Below are 17,923 nucleotides of genomic sequence, written 5' to 3'. Positions count from 1 at the left end.
GGACCCCATGATGCACTCCAGTTCTGCAGTGGCTTGTGAAAATCTCAGGACTGTCCTCTCTCTTCAGACAAAAACATTGTTTCTTGGTTATGTGTTTGTTTTCTAAAAAATATCTGTATGATGTTTTGGGCTAGGCTACGTCTGGGTATATCCTCATATTTTTTTGTCAATTGTAGGACATGAATCTTTGGTCTCAATCTTAAGAATCGTTTACTACACTGAATCATTTACTGCACTGAAACCTGTTGATCTGTTTGTGTTTGGGGTAGGGTTTAAAGTTAGGATTAAGGTAATTTAAATTAGCGTTTGCGTTGAGGCGAGATTAGGGTTGAGGTTAGGGTACATTATTTTGATTTATTAATTAATTGTTATAAAATAATGTTATTATGTTACTTGAGCCATATCAAATTTTGCCCTAAAATGGCTAGGAGCAGCATAAATTAGTTCAGCTCTGAGTAGGGTTTGTTTCTCAATATTTTAAACAAAGATATTTTGTTTACTGACCAGACCTTTACATGATTAAAAGTTTCCATCTCATGGCTATATTTTATACCTCATATCCTACAGACAAGTCATTAAAGTGTAGGTTTACATTATACCATGCAGTTTTAATGTAGGCAGCCAAACAATATACAGTAGTATGTGTAATTAACTCATATTGTGAAGAGAAGTTAGTGTAGCTTTGTAATTACTTCATTCTGAGCTGAGAGAGTTATTGTAATTAAACAGCTGAAGAAGCAACACACAGTCTAAAATATATAAACCATTTCAAGCCATACATATGTGGATGAGAATCTTTTTTTATTATTTATTATTTAGACTCAGGGAAACAGCCGTTTTTTACAGCACAATTTGCATAATATCTCAATACATCCTGTGTACAACCACAAAACCATGACATAAGATTTTTTATTTTTCATTTTTACATAGAGTGAAAACCCAGACAGATTTTACAAGCATATCTTTGTACAGTTAGCATACTGCTTTAAATAAATTTATACATTTTTTCTCTCTCTTTTATATAGAATTTGGAAACAAAAATATTAACAAACCACCAACAAAACATGCAACATCCAATGTGAAAACATTTAAATAAGTTTAGATATATGTATATTTTTATCAGTCTTGTGAGACTCGGGTCAGCTGTACAAGTTTCACTGGGTTGACAGCAATACTCTATTGAGCCAATTATATGATCACCTGGTCACGCCACTGAACATCTATACAAATAGAGTTAAAGAGAACTGATTTTTTTCCCCCACAGTCACATGCTCAATTCCAAGCCAAATTAATATTTAAATCGCTTCTTGTAGAAAAAGAAGAGTATATATTTACAGGATACAAATAATGAAACATTCGCACAGTTTACTTCCAAGATAACTACTGTAATACTCCTTGGTTTCCCAGACACCAGTAAACATCAGAGCGACAAAGGAACCTGAAGATCGGGTAGAAGTGGAATTTTAAGGAGACCATGTCCAAAACATGTGTTTATTAGAAAAAAAAGAACAAAAAAATCAGTTTCATGTAAATATATTTGTTGAATAAAATAGTATGTGAATATGTCACATCTTTTTTATTATTATTTTACATATATAGGAAAAATACAACTTTTACAAACTGGGAGTGCCCAAAAACATTAAAATCTGAAAAAAGATCAAGAAATAAGTCTCAAAAATACTGAGGCAAACAGGACATTGTCTCCTTAGACATGAATAGATGTGAAATAATAAACTAAATAACTTGCTATCCATAGCATAAACATATGTTAAGCACAGAAAAAGAAAATCATTTTTAAAAACACTGTAAACACAATATGCTGTACTGCTGACCACAGAATGCCCTTTTTCTGAATTTTCCCTCTTTTATTTAACTATTGATAGCTCAACAACTAAATTAAAGGCTTTGTGCTGTACTTTGCATATAACAAACTTAAATGAACATTGGAAAATAAACATTTGGAGTGATGTAAATTTAAAGTGCACTAATTCACAGACAATAATCAGTTTTTTTGTAGAACATAAGGAAAAAAATACAAACAGAAATGAATGAATCAATAATATACAAACAGAAAGTAAAATTAGTTTACTAATGCGGTATTTTGACAATGATGTTCATTGATATTTTATATGTCAAGGAAATGCATTCAAAGCACAAAGTCAATGTTGCATAGAATTCAACAGAACCTATGGATTTGGTCAGAAAATTAGGTTGGCACAAGTCAAAAGATTTTTTTTCTGTGACGCCAACCTCTTACCGTTTAACACTGTCTGAGCTGATGGGTCCACTTTGTGGTCTGTTATGTCTTTGCAGGCTTTAGTGCTATACCACTGATATAACATTACAATATGAATTCATACATTATTCTTTCTTCTCATTGCCAGTTTGAACACACAATATTAGCTGTGTACATCAAAATAATTAAAATTTTTCTTATTGGAAGAAACAAAAACAAAACAAAAAGATTATAAAAGGGCGTCAAAGCAATGCCACAGTCCAGTGATAGAGGGCGCTGTCTGTGCCTAATTACCTGATGTGAATTATGATATTAAATTGACAAAATATAGTCAATTCTCTTGCTTGTACTGTATACTGTATAACGACACTGCAGGTGGGCTGACACATTAATAACAGCAGCAGTAAAATAACACTTAGTACACAGAGTGACAACTAAACGTTAACAAATCTGGACCAGATTTTTTGCATCACAACATTAGTAAACCTCTGGCTTTGTGAAGTCACAGAAAATGCAATCTACATGACATTTACACATTTTAACATTAACATGGAATGTTGTTTCATAGGGCAAGATCTGAGGAGCAATCATTTAACTCTTGACACAAAATGGAAGATTTTATTTGTTTATTAGTCATAAAACAATGTGTTAGGCATTGGATGCCTATCCAGTCATGCCAGTTACCAACAACTGTTGGCTAATGGCAGATGGGCAGGGCCACTGTCTGGGATTTCCATGACAACAAGGAAATCATTCTGGAAACCAAGGTTTCACTCTAACAACCCAATAGGTCTCAGGGGAACATTGGATCAAATGTGAAAGACAATAACAAACAGATCACAAGCCACTTGCTCAAACAAACACAAACAACCTCCACATGCTGTCCTAATTTCTTTCCTTATTTTTTTGAGGAAAAATAGAATCGATTCATTTTACACTGTATGTATTCATTATATTCAGCAGAGAGAAATTTTGCTTGACTAGGTACCTCATTTGATCTAATTTCTCATTGAAAAACACTTGATGCTAGCACCATTTTAATTTAGTTCTAAAATCTGGGTGTCTGAAGGCCTTTCTGAGTGGGACATACTAGGTGTACTCATTTCTACATTCTATAGCATCACAAAGTGCAGCTAGTCATTGAGTAATACAAGCACAACAACGTGTATCTAAGGAACGCATCATTTCCCTTGTGAATGTCTGATCTGAAACCTCCATCTGACTTCAAGAACATTGTGTGATCTAATATAACATTGAAGGTGGTTCATTCTATTGTTTACATTGAGGAAAATTCCCATAAATTGAAGTTAAATCAATTTGTGCTCAATGTTTCACATTCAAAACACTTTACAGTACATAATAATTGTTAATACTGGATTGTCTGTGACATTAATTTATACATATCTATTCTCAAGCAACAAAACCCCACTATGTACAAAGTCTAAATTTTTCAAGATATGTATCATTTACTGATAATACAAGTTTTCCTTGATGGAAGTGGGATTTTCTGAAGAGGAAATTCAATAATTTATGACATTCATGCACACCAAACTTGCCTTTGTTTAAAGTGTTACTCATCCTGTTATACCCAAGAAATTGGATAATTTATGCTTTGTACATTTTATGGTTTTATAATAGTTCTGTGATATGTACATTTAAATATACATATATAATGAGGACGAGGGGATAGCAGAAAATAGTCAAATTTCTTTAAATAAATACCTGTGTAATTACTGCATTTTTTCCATAATCCAAGATAAAGGAACACTATCCATCTATATTATTTAACTTTTTAGATTAACTGAAAATCATAATAAATATATAATATATACTATATAAATTATATCATTATATCTGTATAAATTCCTGAACCATATTCTTTCATCTACCATATTTCAAAATTATGGAGACAATAAAAGATAAATGATATATCATATGGGCTGCATCTCCACTGAGTGACTCATGCCATTCCCAGCAAACACTGCAAATTAACAGAATATCGTGACAATAAAAAAGTTGGAATTAAATCCAATTGGCCTTTTCACTAACACTGTAATACAAACAGCAAGAAACTATGTTGCAGAAGAAATGTTGCAAATAAAATCATAGATGTTTTTCTGGATTGATTCTCTTCTGTTTTTCAGTGGGGGGAGGGGGGTGGTGGCATTGTAACACTTAGACAGTTTGTAGCTGCAAAGAGATCATATCTGGACCTAGTCTGTTCTGCATACATTCTCCCTGCAGGGAGGCGACTGCCTGGCTCTGTTGCCACCCAGGATTCTCGTGTGCACTTATCCCCTTTACCCCAAGCTCCATTTTCCCATGCGCTGTGCTGCGATGTTTTCACTCGCACTGATCTGACTGGGACAGATAACAGTAGCTGAGTTCTTGGCGTTCCTCCAGGGGATAAATTCAGCCCAGCCTGCTTTCTGAGACTCTGCCCCTCTACCCCAGTTATAAGGCAGCAGTCGACATTTAGCCGATAGCCTCCAGGTCACCCCCCTCTCTCTCTCGTGTCCCCCAGAAGCCCCCGGATCCATCCCTCTTAAGAGTTGGCCTGAGTGGAGCTGGCCAGGAGTTTGTGCCAGCTGACTGATCGTTTTCGTAGGTCCACCTTGTCCAGCCAGATATAAGCCTCGCCGATCAACGTCTTCTTAACAAACTTTCCACCATTGGACACCAGGAAGAGCTGATGAAAGAAAAAAGGTTGAGACTTAAAAAAGCTGCCCCAAGTGCGTGCTAGCATAACACATAATGTCACTGGTGTTTTTCACTGTAAGGTGTTTCACTGTACAACACATTGTACAATAAAGACAGGATAAACCCGCTGAGAAAATGATCAAGGTCCCTGTGGTGCTTAGTGCCCTCTTGAGTGGTGACGACACCTTCTGTAGCAGGTGTTCACGTGGTCACTTATACTACTGAATCCCCATTACACTGGAGTGATGCTGTTGCAATCTCACAATGTTGTTACAACATAACAGCAACATATCCTGCCTAAAGGAAAGATTTCTGGCCTTTGAGCTAGCTTTTGCTAGACAGCCGAGTATATATTAGCTAGTGCACGTGTAGGTGAGAGTCCTGCGGTCCTGAGGTCAGGGGTGTCCAATCTTATGGGTGTGGGAGCAGGTTTTTGTTTCTGCCCAACACTATCACACCTGATTCAACAAATGAACTAATCATGGTCTTCAATTAAGACCTTGATAAGTAGAATCAGGTGTCTCAGTGGTGGGCTGAAACAAAAACCTGCACCAACACTGGCTCTTTTCGGGTTAGACTGGACACCCCTCTCTGGATGTTACCTGGATGGAGTGCCCAGCCGGGTTCATGCTGAAGCGGAACGTCTCGTTGAAGGACGGCTCTCTGTCGTGTCGGCACACCCTGGTCTTCTTCTTAATGATCCTCTTCTGCGTGGCCACATTGACCACATAGAGCTTCATGTACAGGTCTGGAGCGGAATAATGTTTTTACCGTTTGTTATTATTTTGGTTCTTTGCTAATTTTCTCAGTTTGTTTTTTATTGTTTTTAATCCATACATTTTTATTTTATCCCAGATTTGGAATTATTAATGACACAAATTGCAAAGACTCAAATTATTTGTAGGCTTGTCCCACTGTTCCAAAGTTCTTTCAAAACCCTTTTGAGTGCGTGCAGACCAGCATCCACTACATTTGAAGGGTGCGTTGCTTGAAGCCACTTCATTTCACTCTGCTGAGATAAATTGTGCTGGGACTGACACATGTAGACCATAGGCAATCTTTTGACCAGAGAAGTCATTTTGTTATAACACCCTGCTGGCTGAAAACATTGAGGTCAATTATGTGCTGCCCATGGGATTCCAGGCCAAGATTAGACTCTGGACACTGGAGCATATCACCAGAGTGAGAACCAGTGCTTTGGCTGGATCCACCACTTAAGAGGCCTCTGACCCAGTTTTTGATGAATTTCCATGCAGCCTCCTTCCTGCATGCTATTAATGTAGTGTTTTAATGCTTTTATTATGACTTGCTTCCTTGTTTAATTATGTATTACCATGGTTCTGTAAATAGTCAGTCATTGGTAGGAATGTTCCTACCTGGAAGGTGATCCGGTGTCTTGAATTTGTATGTGATGTTCCTACACTGCAGAATCTCTACAATGAGCTGCTCTCCCTCTGTCTTCATCTCCTTCTTCAGTGCTATTTTAATCTCTCCCATCATCTGTGTTTTTCCTGCTGGACAGGATGTAGAGAGAGAGAGCGAGAGCAAGGGAGAGAGAGAGAGAGAGCGAGAGAGAAGTGGAAAACCACTAAGTTAGCACAAACACACAAGTTCTCTGGGACTAGAAATACATTTACTAGGGATAACATTCATAATTTGTATTTGAATCACACTGCTGTATTTGTAGCAGAGGAAAACATTGAGAAAATACAGTATTTATACAATAAAAAGGCAAGCCACTTCGCATGGCACACAGAGTACACATTTTCACTGAAGCTAGTGTCATATAGAAATCACACATCTGGTGAAAAGCTGCACTTTGAAACTGCCATCAAGGCAGCAAAACACATAGGAACTCAGAAAACCCACTGCATTTGATGTGACTCACCATAACCAAGCATGACATCTGGCACCTAATAGCTTGTGTGGAAATAGCTTGCCTGGCACAGTTGTGACACAATATAGGGCCAGAACAAAGTAAAATAAAAAGCTTTAGTGCTGATCAAAAGTGTCTGCATTTTGGGTTATGAAGAGCATCACATGTTGAGTACTGTCCCTGTTGTATGAAGCATCAAAGGCCTTCAAGAGACGCTGCATCAGTGGCTGCATCTGTCTGACTGCACTGTTTGTGAAAGTGCTTTAGAAGCAGGTGAATGTGCTGGTGTGAATGGCACACTGAATTGAGGCTTCAGTCACAGTGGGAGGTTACAGCCCAGCTGGAAAATACTGCTGAAGGGATGAGGAGGAGGAGGAGGAGGAAGCCAAAAGACTGCAGTACTTAACTCTCCTCATTGAAGGAGACACAAAACTCCCGCTTAAAAAGTGTGGCCACTGGTGAAGCAGAGGGGCAATATGTCAATAAACCCTGGTGTAAAATCCAGATATTACCAGCTTGAAATGAGCTGTTTCAAAGCATAGCTTGAGCTGGTCTGAACTGATCAACCAGCTACCAACTGTTTTAAAACTTAGCTTCAGCTGTTTTTTTCAGCAGGGAAGATGAGCCTAAATGGACGTCACTCAATAGAATACTAACCAAAAGGCTCAGGGCGGAACATGTGATATGCCTCTGAAAACATTTCACACAATAAGACCACGCCAGTCTGATAGTGGGAATGTGCTTTCAAACTGCAGTGTGCCACAGCCAATACTGGGTGAGTACTGACCTCTAGCGGTGGTCTCTGAGAAATTAGCATGATCTGGATACTTAAACTGCAAAAATGATCCCACTGAAATCAGCAATTATTCAAACTTACGAGTCTAACTTTTTATGGCATCTTTATGGCATCCAACGAAGGAAAAAAACTCATTGTGGTTCAAAAAAAGAGCCAATACAATTTCTATAATTACCCATAGTTTGAAATACCCACAGATGTGGTCAGTTTAACGATGGAGGTATTAAAAGCCTGGCAGCATCAGTAATATATCCTGTGACATTAGGCTGCAGCAGCAGTAGTTCCCCAGCTGTATTTAATATACAGAGCTAAATTTGATTGGCTTATTTAATTTAGCAGATTGTTTCTGAGTTTATATAACAGTTAATTTATGATAGAAACCTGGTTGAAGTTGGTTGGAAGACTATGAGACTGAGAATATCCTGCCACTGTCAAATACATAAACAAATAGCACTCTCAAGTCTGTTAAACAAGTACATAAATCTGACATAATTTCTTCTACTCAAGTGAATTCATATAACCACTACATCATTGGTTTATATCTGAGCAGCACCATAGGAATTTACTTCAAATAGAAACATAACTACAGCCATACAGAGCCTCCCCCAGGCTACATACTGGATGCCATGCTGTATCCAGTTTGGATTAGTTCATCTGAAAATAGCTACTGTGAAGGTACTGTGAAAACAGGCAATGCAGCTTTGCAGCTTTATTCTAATGTAATGGTGGGGTGTGCTGGTCTCTTTTAAAAGTCCTCAGTGATAACAAGAGATGAAGACAAACAGAAGGTGCTGTGGACAAACAGAGAGAGCAATGGAAGTGCCCCTAACATCGAAAAATTCTGAGCAAAAGCATGGAGCATCCCACAACAGAAATTACATCCTAATAGCTACTTACTCACTTTTACTTATTTTCCTTCTACAAATGAGATGAGACCAGGGGAAAAACATTTTTATTTATTTTCTTTAATTTAACAGAATTTTAGTGTATTGGTGAGAAATATATCACATTGATGATGATGCACAAATATATTGATGCTAAAGGTAATTGCAAAAAAGAAAAGAAGAAGAAATCAACATTTGTGGAGCAGAAAAAAGCTGCAAGCACTCTATTCTGTTCCTGAAACGGTCCTCCTGTACAGCTGCATGCAAACATCTATCCTGACTCCATAAATATTTGATATCCTTCGTACAATTAAGCCAGCGCCCAGATTAAAATAGATTGACTGGAGACATGCTCTTCCCCAGGGCAATACTTGCGGTATTTGTTCAGGAGCTCAAAGAACAGGACAAATCCTGCTTTATGGCAGGCTCAGGATCACAGTGGTCAGAAAGGGACAGAGGACTGCAGAAAGGCTCATAAACATTCAGCCATGCAGAGCTATGCCTGTACTCGCCCAGGTACTCAAGCAGCACATTCTGATGTGCAGGTAAGATACACATCTTCAGTCTCAGCTAATAGTCGGTCACACTTTACAATAAGGTTCATGAATTGGCATTAACTAATGTAGTTCAATTAATGATGGACAAATACTTTCATTAAGCATGAAATTAACTTTTCATTAATTAATGCATCTGTTAACTAACTAATGTATTTGTTCATATTCATATTTATACATTAGCAAATGATAGGATTAACTTGTGATTAGTTAACTATCAACAAATACATGAACTAACTTTTTAATTCCAATATGAATTGCCAATAACTAATGTAGTTAACAAGAATTAATTATGTACAAATACATTAACTGTACAGATTATCTTTTCAGTAGTATGCATGGATCCTTATTGTAAAGTGTTATTGTAAAGTGTTACCTACAAGTCTTTAGAGGACAGACAGGAGTGCATGTATGTCATCTGACAGTGGTGGTGGTGGTGGATGTTTTGGTAAAAACATTTCTATCCAATTTTTCCCCTTTATTTTCCATTTTGTAATGGCCCCTGCAAGCATGTCAACCTGCTAAGTGTTCTGTCAGCTCTGGAGCACATACATTAGAATTTGTGTCATCTGAAAAGCAGACAGCTGCCAATTCAGTGACTAGTCTGCTCACACAAATACTGCTCAGCTAAGCTGGTGCAGCTAGCCGTGGCACTGAGTGGCCGATCAATCAGAAGAGAGGTTGTGTTTGAGGTTGGGAATACTCTGCATATTCAAGTGATGCTGTCAGCATGCGGCTCTGGCCACAGTCTGTGCAATCTATGGATAGAGACTATGGATCCTACCCAACACCTGGATTACATATAAATATCTATGTCACTTTATGAATACACAGTAGGTAAGTACAAAAAAACACAATTCTTGTTGGATTTCAATATGGGAATTAAATTTCTACATTGGCGATGATATTGACCATAACTATTGCAGGCAAAAAGTTTGACATCAGCCATCACCAGCTCTGGCTAATAAGTCCCAGGGAAATTATGCAATTTCAAAGGTGTTTATTCCAATTTTCTTTTCAAAGGATTGCTGGCTTTTTACAGAGGACTCATGTAGCATTCATGTAAAGCCTAAAATACAAGTCCAGTTTACAATGTAAACATTTACAATCAAATAATTAAGTACCACCATTAAGGCACATGCCTCAAGACCTGTGAAAGCGGTGGTGATACATCCAGCTGTGTAGCATATTGACAGGAGAACTGGTTTCATAACTAATGAGGTCATGGTTGTTGTTCTACCCTCCAGTCAGGTACTTACCCAGAACTGCTTCAGTTTATTTCACACCTTAGAAATGCCAAATAATTAAATAATGATTTGCTTCCCACAGAACAGCTTGTCCTGTGCAGGATGTTGCATTGACGCAACAGAAGGTGGAATCACTGAAAACAGTTTTGAACAAAATACAAAACATTTCTCTTCAAACTGCGAACCATTTTTATAGCCCTGAATGACCCTCCTTTGGTGCATTACAGTGTATTGATATAAATGTGATTAATTCATTATTTTTGTGAAGAGGATACTGAAATGGTTTCCCTTTTCATTTTAGAAAAACTAGTGGGTACTCTCATCACTGGACAATGCTGTCATTCAGTTACGTTTCCAATTATGATGAGGTTCAACACAATTTCTTTTGCATTATAAATGTGAATAGACCGTATTACATTAATCTGCTCCGAAATAGTATACTCTGGAAACATAACATCTCTGTAAAAGCTATTTTGGAGTTGCTTGAAACACAGAACACACTGAGTTCCTTAACTGAAATAATATATAAAATAACAATAGTGAACTATCTCTTTAAGTCAAAGGGGTTTATCCTATTTTAACATTCAGTAGTGACGATCGGTTGATCAAGTTCCTGCGTTCTGCAGAACGACAAGAAGTCGTGCCTAGCTGCATTTCATTGTGAGTCATCACTTCCATTGAGACAACTGTGGAAAGCTGCAGTGCAGGGGTGGGCCTACAATGAGGATTGGGCTGTGGGGATAGAATAAAAATAAGGAATAATACAAAAGAATGTGATAGAATCACATAATTATATATTCTTCATTTTGTTTCAAAGACCCCGCAGATACAGAGGCACGCCGTGCGGGTCTCTTAGATCCCGTCTGCATTTGATCTGAGTGGCCAGTATCTTGGACCGAGGCTGGTATCCGCAGGAGTGCAGAGGGAAGCCTGGAGATGGCAGGAAGGTCATTAAGTGCTAATGCTAACGAGGTGCAGCGGGCTCTGAGGGTGCTGTAATCGGGTGAGCCGCCCCACAGGGAGCTCATTTCCGGAGTGGCAGCGAGTGCGCTGCCCAATGATGGGTCTACCCTGCACCCCCACCTTCACTACAGGAGCCATCTGCACACGCTCAGTGGGCCTATTTTTAGAGCCCTGCCTCCCATGGCCCGACTTGTGTTCGACTGCTTTCACACACACACACACACACACACACACACAAACACTTTCATATACAGTTCATTCACACGCAAACACACACACACACACACACACACACACACACACACTTTCATATACAGTTCATTCACACGCAAACACACACACACACATACACAAACACTTTCATATACAGTCCTTTCACACGAAAACACACACATACACACACACACACACAGACACAAACACTTTCATATACAGTCCTTTCATACACACACACAAACACTTTCATAAATAGTCCTTTCATACACAAACACACACACACACAAACACTTTCATATACAGTCCATTCACATGCAAACACACACAAATACACACACACACAAACACTTTCATATACAGTCCTTTCATATGCATACACACATACACATACACACACACACACACACAAACACTTTCATATACAGTCCTTTCATATGCATGCACACACACACACACACACACACACACACACACAAACACTTTAATATACAGTCCTTTCATATGCATACACACACATACACACACACACACACACACTTTCATATTCAGTCCTTTGAATGTCCTGATTCATTTCATTTATCATTCATCTCCCTAATTCTTTTTCTCAAACATAATTATGACATTTCTCGAGCAGAATATTTTCATTGAACAGCACTGATGAACAGTTTATATTCACACCCTATCTTCGAGGCTAAGAGACGGAATGCATAAGCACTACATTCTTTAATGAGAGGTTGAGGGGCACTGAAATAGGTCAGATGTGGCATGCTCCTCTTAATGCATCTGTCATTTAGGTAGTTACAAATGTTGGACTGCAAAAACATGGGAAACCATTTTTAATATGAATATGAGGAATGAGATGTGATTTCTCCAGGCAGGTACCACTTGCAGTTTATTTGATTGCAGGCATTCTGTAATGCCAAGACAAAGTAGGCGTAAGCTTCATTCAAGCAAACTGAGTTGGCACCTGCTATTGGTGTGAGGAGGAGAAATCACTGACATCTCAGGATATAGCAGCTCTGAACAGACGGCTCTTAAAAGTCACAATGATGATTCCCTTTTCAGTCACTGGTGATAATGAGGTCTGCCTTTGAACATGACTAAAACAGCCCAGGTTGTCGTGACTGAAATTGGTATTTTATTAATTTCTGTTTTATAAAAAATCTCTGACACACAATCGGGACACCATTAGTAAGGACTGTGTTGACAGGAGAGGTAGGAGGGTATTCAACCTGTAATTTATTTCGGATGTAGCTTGAGATCACTACAATACCCGCTGCTGTAAATCCTCTAACCTAATAAAAAGCCAAACTTTGATAAGCATTGTAGTCACAGAATAGCCATTATAGAATTAAGCCTTTATTTAAATCAATTGGCAATGCAATTTAATAATCACAATCAGATAAATGAATTGCCTTCAAAGAACATTCACAAGGTGTCGACAAAATGTAATTTTTCTCCAAGTGACTCATCAACTTTAGTTGAATGTTTAACTGCACTGCCAGTAAATCTCTATGGTTATTTCAGATGTAGTTAAAACCTCTTCTTGGGGGCTTCTGGGTGACTTATTGAGTTAGCTGAGATCAAATCTAGACCGTGCCAGTGCCACCTGTGGCTGGGAGCTCCATATCTATTACATCACTCTAAAGAGCCTCACTTTACCTTTCAGCAATCAATCTATTATATGACTCTACAAACAAGACCTCCTATAGCCTATATTTGTTAAATACACTAAATATTTACTAAAGCAATTATGTCAAAATGATTCAACCGGTATTATTTGTACATTATGTACATTTAAATGTTAAAATATCTACATAGTTGATCAACGCCTGTTTGTAAAACTTGCTTTTAGCGCATTCCATTGTGAAAGTATTTTTCACGCCCTTTTTATCCCAATTTGTAATCCGCACAAGTGACATTTCTGCCCTGCAGCAAGCCACAGAGCAGTAACCCAGTTATGCCCAATTCTGTCTGGCTGTGGTGGACTCCATTTTGTAAAGGCCAGTGTTGATGCAGTGACATTCAGGCTTCTGTGTTCAGTGTCGGGCTCAGATTGTGACTGTGTTCATGGCGACTGATTTTAAAAACCCAAGCTTCCAAGGAGCCGCTTGTAAGCATGTACTCTGTTGATTTACGAGCATCCAGCTCATCCACAGCTTCTCAGAATCATTAAATAGAATTACAGCTAGTTATAGCTTGCAGCATTAAAATTGCCTGTCATTTCATGAGTGAAATCTTTCCCTCGTTCTCTGAGGAAGATGGGTAATAGCACTTGACTGAAAGAGAGGGAATATAGATATCTGAAGTGACATCTGCACAGATGTTGTTCATTCGTGTCACGCACAGGCGAGAAAGCGCTCGACAGAAGAAGCAGTGGCAACCAGATGGAAAGTGAGAAAATGAAATGTGGGTTTTTAACCGTTTGAAGGCTATGTGAGATGCCAGGTCGGGTCAGGTTTTTCAGCTGCAGTCGGTTTAGCAGGGCTTGGGCACCATGCTGTCCAGAAGAGTAAACCTCCCAATAGTTTTCATCACTTCTTACCTATGCTATGAATCCCTCTTCCAGGTGGTTACCCAATACAACCCTGCCTCCACTGATAATCCAGACAAATGTTCTCAGAAAACCCTAGACTTAAGGCACACAAATAAAAATGGTATGCTTAGAATCAGTGAGGCTAAAGGGGTGGGGATCTGTGCTTGTAATGAGAGGGGCTGGATCCTGTATGATATACCGTTGTCACAGCCCTGAGCAGAGCACGTAAGCTGAACTGTGTCCGTAACTGTCCAGCTGTAAAAAAGCAGGATATATAAGCTTCTTTGTACTGTAATATGTATGGTGCCCTGAATGAGGGTGTCTGCTGAGAAAATGAGTTATGCACCATAACTCAACAGCAGCATGTCACAGGGACATTACTCCCGCTACAGCTTCCAGTCCAGGCTTTGAGGAAGGAGGGTAAACACATTCACCAGAGGCTAAATCGATGAATAACGCCTCCCCTCAACCGGCAGAAAGGAAACGATCGCATCTGCACTCCACTCCACTGAAAAGTGAGCGGGCGATCGATAGCCAGATATCCCCTTATCAGCCCAACCCCCACGCCTTCCAACGCGGACTTCATTACGCCGCTGATGAATCCTGACTTTTCGGGGGATTACTCCAATAGCCGCCGCCTGGATGCGGATCAGCGCTACGCGACGTATCGCGGAAACAGGCGGAGAATTGTGGCTGTATCTCCGCCGCTCAAGTAAGCAATTTCCCATCTGGGGAGATACAGGGCCGGTGCGTAGTCGGGGTCTGCCGCTGAAAGCATTGACAGCTCAGAGAATTACGATCATGACATGCTTGATAAACCTGTATTGGCTCCTGGCTTATCTGCTTGCGGCGTGGAACGGCACATAGAGCTTCTATTCCCAGGGTAGGCCATCACAAAGCATTCTTTTTTCATTTTTCATTACTATGTATTCATGTTCACCATTATTTACTCGGCCCCGTGTGACTTACATAGATCATATTTTACATATTATCAATTGACCCAGCCGGATATTTCCTGAAGCAGTTCTGGGTAAATGTAGCTTCCATGCTCATGAGTGAAGCAGTCATGTTTATGCTGGGACACTTGAAACCTGGCGGTTACAGGCCTAGTTCTGTTCTGCTACTGCTGCCAAACCCTAAGCACTAAGTTTAAGTTCATGGTCCCATCGTCTTCTCCCTCGACATTAAATCCCTTGGTCCTGTCATCGCTGCTCAGAGCTTGTCATATCATAGCTGTGCCGATGACGTTCAATCCGTTCTTTCCTTACTTCCACCTAGAGGTCTCTGCCTGCCTGAATGACATTTTATGTTGGATGGAAAATCACCACCTAAGCTCACCCTGGCAAACCCTGGAATGCTCTACGTCCTCGTCATGTCTTTGGCAGAACTCATCTCCTGCCGAGTGACAGAATGTTTGTGCACCACCCACTGAGAAAGGAGAGAAAGGTAGAAGAAATGCCATTAGCAAGCTGGCTAAGCTGAGAACCGAGAGATCGAGTGTGAGCCGGCCAATTCGGCAATCGCACAGTTTGGCAATCAAAACAAGTGCGTTTCTGTGCAAAAGCTCACTTCAAAGGTTTTTACTTTTTACGAACTACTGTGATCAGAACATCACCGAAACAGCTGAATCTGTAAAATTGTCTTGATACCCTTGGCCTTGGTTTAGACTTGGATGCCAGTTACATGGTTTGGAATCAGACTTGACTGAGCCCTTAGTGACAGGTTGTCCATCAAGCTTGGTCTTTTTGGACTAGTGTTACAGATAATTCCTGATTCATAACCATTCTACCACTATTATCTCAGTGCCAGCCAGACACACACATCAAAGCTATTTGATTCTTCTATGCTGTACAACCAATAAAATATGATAAACCATACTCCGTTTCAAAAAAAGTTTTTCACAGTAATCCGAGTGGATTTAGGGGAACAACTGTTGTGTTATTTCTGGACAAAACAGCCTTAAATGAAAGAGGCAGGCTGTAAATGCCACCCAAGCTGTTAAATAAAATTTCCCTTTATTTAAAAAAAAACCTTTTCACGACAGGAAGCAAATCTTCAGGCACCATGCACATATGCAAATTGCATGTGACCACACAAGAGCCATGCTGCCGGTACAGAAAAATATTCCCAGGTACCTTTTGAGTAGTGTACCATGTGGTAGTACCAAATGCACCCCTAGTGTGCTTGTACACAAACTCAATGTATGTTAAACCCATATACAACATACCGTACCTACCTGGTATGTTTATATCTACCGTTTACCGGGGTTACAGGGGTAGTATACATCGGCCTATTGTCACTAAGGTGTTCATAATTGTACCAAGGCAAGAAAGGGGTGCAAATTCTTTTTTCCTTTTTTTTAAAATCACGACAGCAAAAGGCTGTTCATTTAATGGAAACCAAATGCCTAGCAATCTGTGCAGAAAACGATTTTAAGCATTGGGAAGGGCTCCAGATCTGCTGGAGGCAAATTGAACCGATCCATCAACAACAACAAAACATTTAAATGTTACATTCTCGTGGTCACGGCAATTGTAAGATCAGTCAGCATAATCCACATTGCATGTTGACTTTACATTTCCCTTTGTCTCCTATAGCTCTCTAAGGCTGTACAGGATGTGCAGGCTGTTCTTTCACCCTGAAAGACTGAAGCTTCAGTGGGAGGAGCTCATATACCAGCCCATTATTTGAGATTATTCTTCCTCAGGATACGCTTTCTCCACAGTGCTAATAGAGATGACCATTGACTGTGTAATTCACACAGAAAGGGCTTCTGCCTGGCGATCAATGCCACCTCTGGCCAAACTGGGGCCCAAAGCCTAAGTGCAATTTTGTTATGTGTTAGCCACTGGCTGTTTGATTACAATGTGCGATCAAGCACGGTGAAGCTTGTATCTAATTAGCAATATCATTAGCAATAATTAGCAATAGTAAATATTTTTTATTTTGGTAGTGTTGGATGATGCTAGCTATTCACCCATACTATCAAGCTACTAAGCATCTGACTTGCTGTAGCACTAGCTTATGAAGCAAGCATTAGCTTCTCCTATATAAAGCACTCTGTTCTTAAAACTGACTAACAAATATCTGCAAATGTGTGTTTCTACCTATTTTTTATTTTATATCTACTTAAATGGGTGGCACGGATGGTGCAGTAGGTAGCACTGCCGCCTCACAGCAAGGAGGTCCTGGGTTCGAATCCCCGTCGGCTGGGGCCTCTCTGTGTGGAGTTTGCATTTTTCTTCCCGTGTTCGTGTGGGTTTCCTCCGGGTACTCCAGTTTCCTCCCACAGTCCAAAGACATGCAGGTTAGGCTGATTGGAGAGTCTAAATTGCCCGTGGGTATGAGTGTGTGAGTGAATGGTGTGTGTGCCCTGCGATGGACTGGCGACCTGTCCAGAGTGTATTCCTGCCTTTGGCCCAATGTATGTTGGGATAGGTTCCAGCCCCCCGCGACCCTGTTCAGGATAAGCGGGTTAGGATAATGAATGAATGAATGAATCTACTCAAATGTGTTAGATTTGTTTCATCAGTACTTTTTTTAGGACCATCCAAAGTCCAAAGAGATTAGTTACTACATTAGCTACTGTGTATCACCCAGCCAGGACCATCACTAGTGTCTGAAGCAATTGCACCTTTTCTCCCACTCCATCAAAAGTGCTTCTTGAGAAAATATCTATCATACAAACTATATAATAACTATATTCAGCTTCTCTGTTACAATTTTCTTGTCCCATGAGACACTTGCTCAACCCTCTGAAACTGGGAAATAAAGCACTCATCCTACTCAAACGTTAAAAAACAAACATTTCTTAACATATTTTCGAACCATGAAATGCGCTTAGAATCTAAGAAATGTAGCCAAAATGCTTTGGACTCTGAGGGTTAAACTCATTCATCACTAATATCCTGGACA

General features: G+C 39.6%; 1 protein-coding gene across 1 annotated transcript in view; it reads right to left on the bottom strand.

The window, feature by feature from the left end:
• Nucleotides 1-784: 784 nt before the first annotated feature.
• Nucleotides 785-17,923, bottom strand: part of pcloa (piccolo presynaptic cytomatrix protein a) — a 76,731-nt gene continuing 59,592 nt past the window's right edge. Inside the window, exons 25-27 of the mRNA XM_061250694.1 lie at nucleotides 6,313-6,450; nucleotides 5,539-5,684; nucleotides 785-4,925 (exon numbers count right to left, since the gene is read on the bottom strand). Of these exons, the coding sequence (XP_061106678.1) occupies nucleotides 4,782-4,925; nucleotides 5,539-5,684; nucleotides 6,313-6,450 (428 nt within the window). The 3' untranslated portion in view covers nucleotides 785-4,781. The remainder of the gene's footprint in view (nucleotides 4,926-5,538; nucleotides 5,685-6,312; nucleotides 6,451-17,923) is intronic.

Source organism: Conger conger, chromosome 8 (genome assembly GCF_963514075.1).
Source record: "Conger conger chromosome 8, fConCon1.1, whole genome shotgun sequence".
Lineage (NCBI taxonomy): Eukaryota > Metazoa > Chordata > Actinopteri > Anguilliformes > Congridae > Conger > Conger conger.
This window is presented reverse-complemented; position numbering and strand designations above follow the sequence as displayed.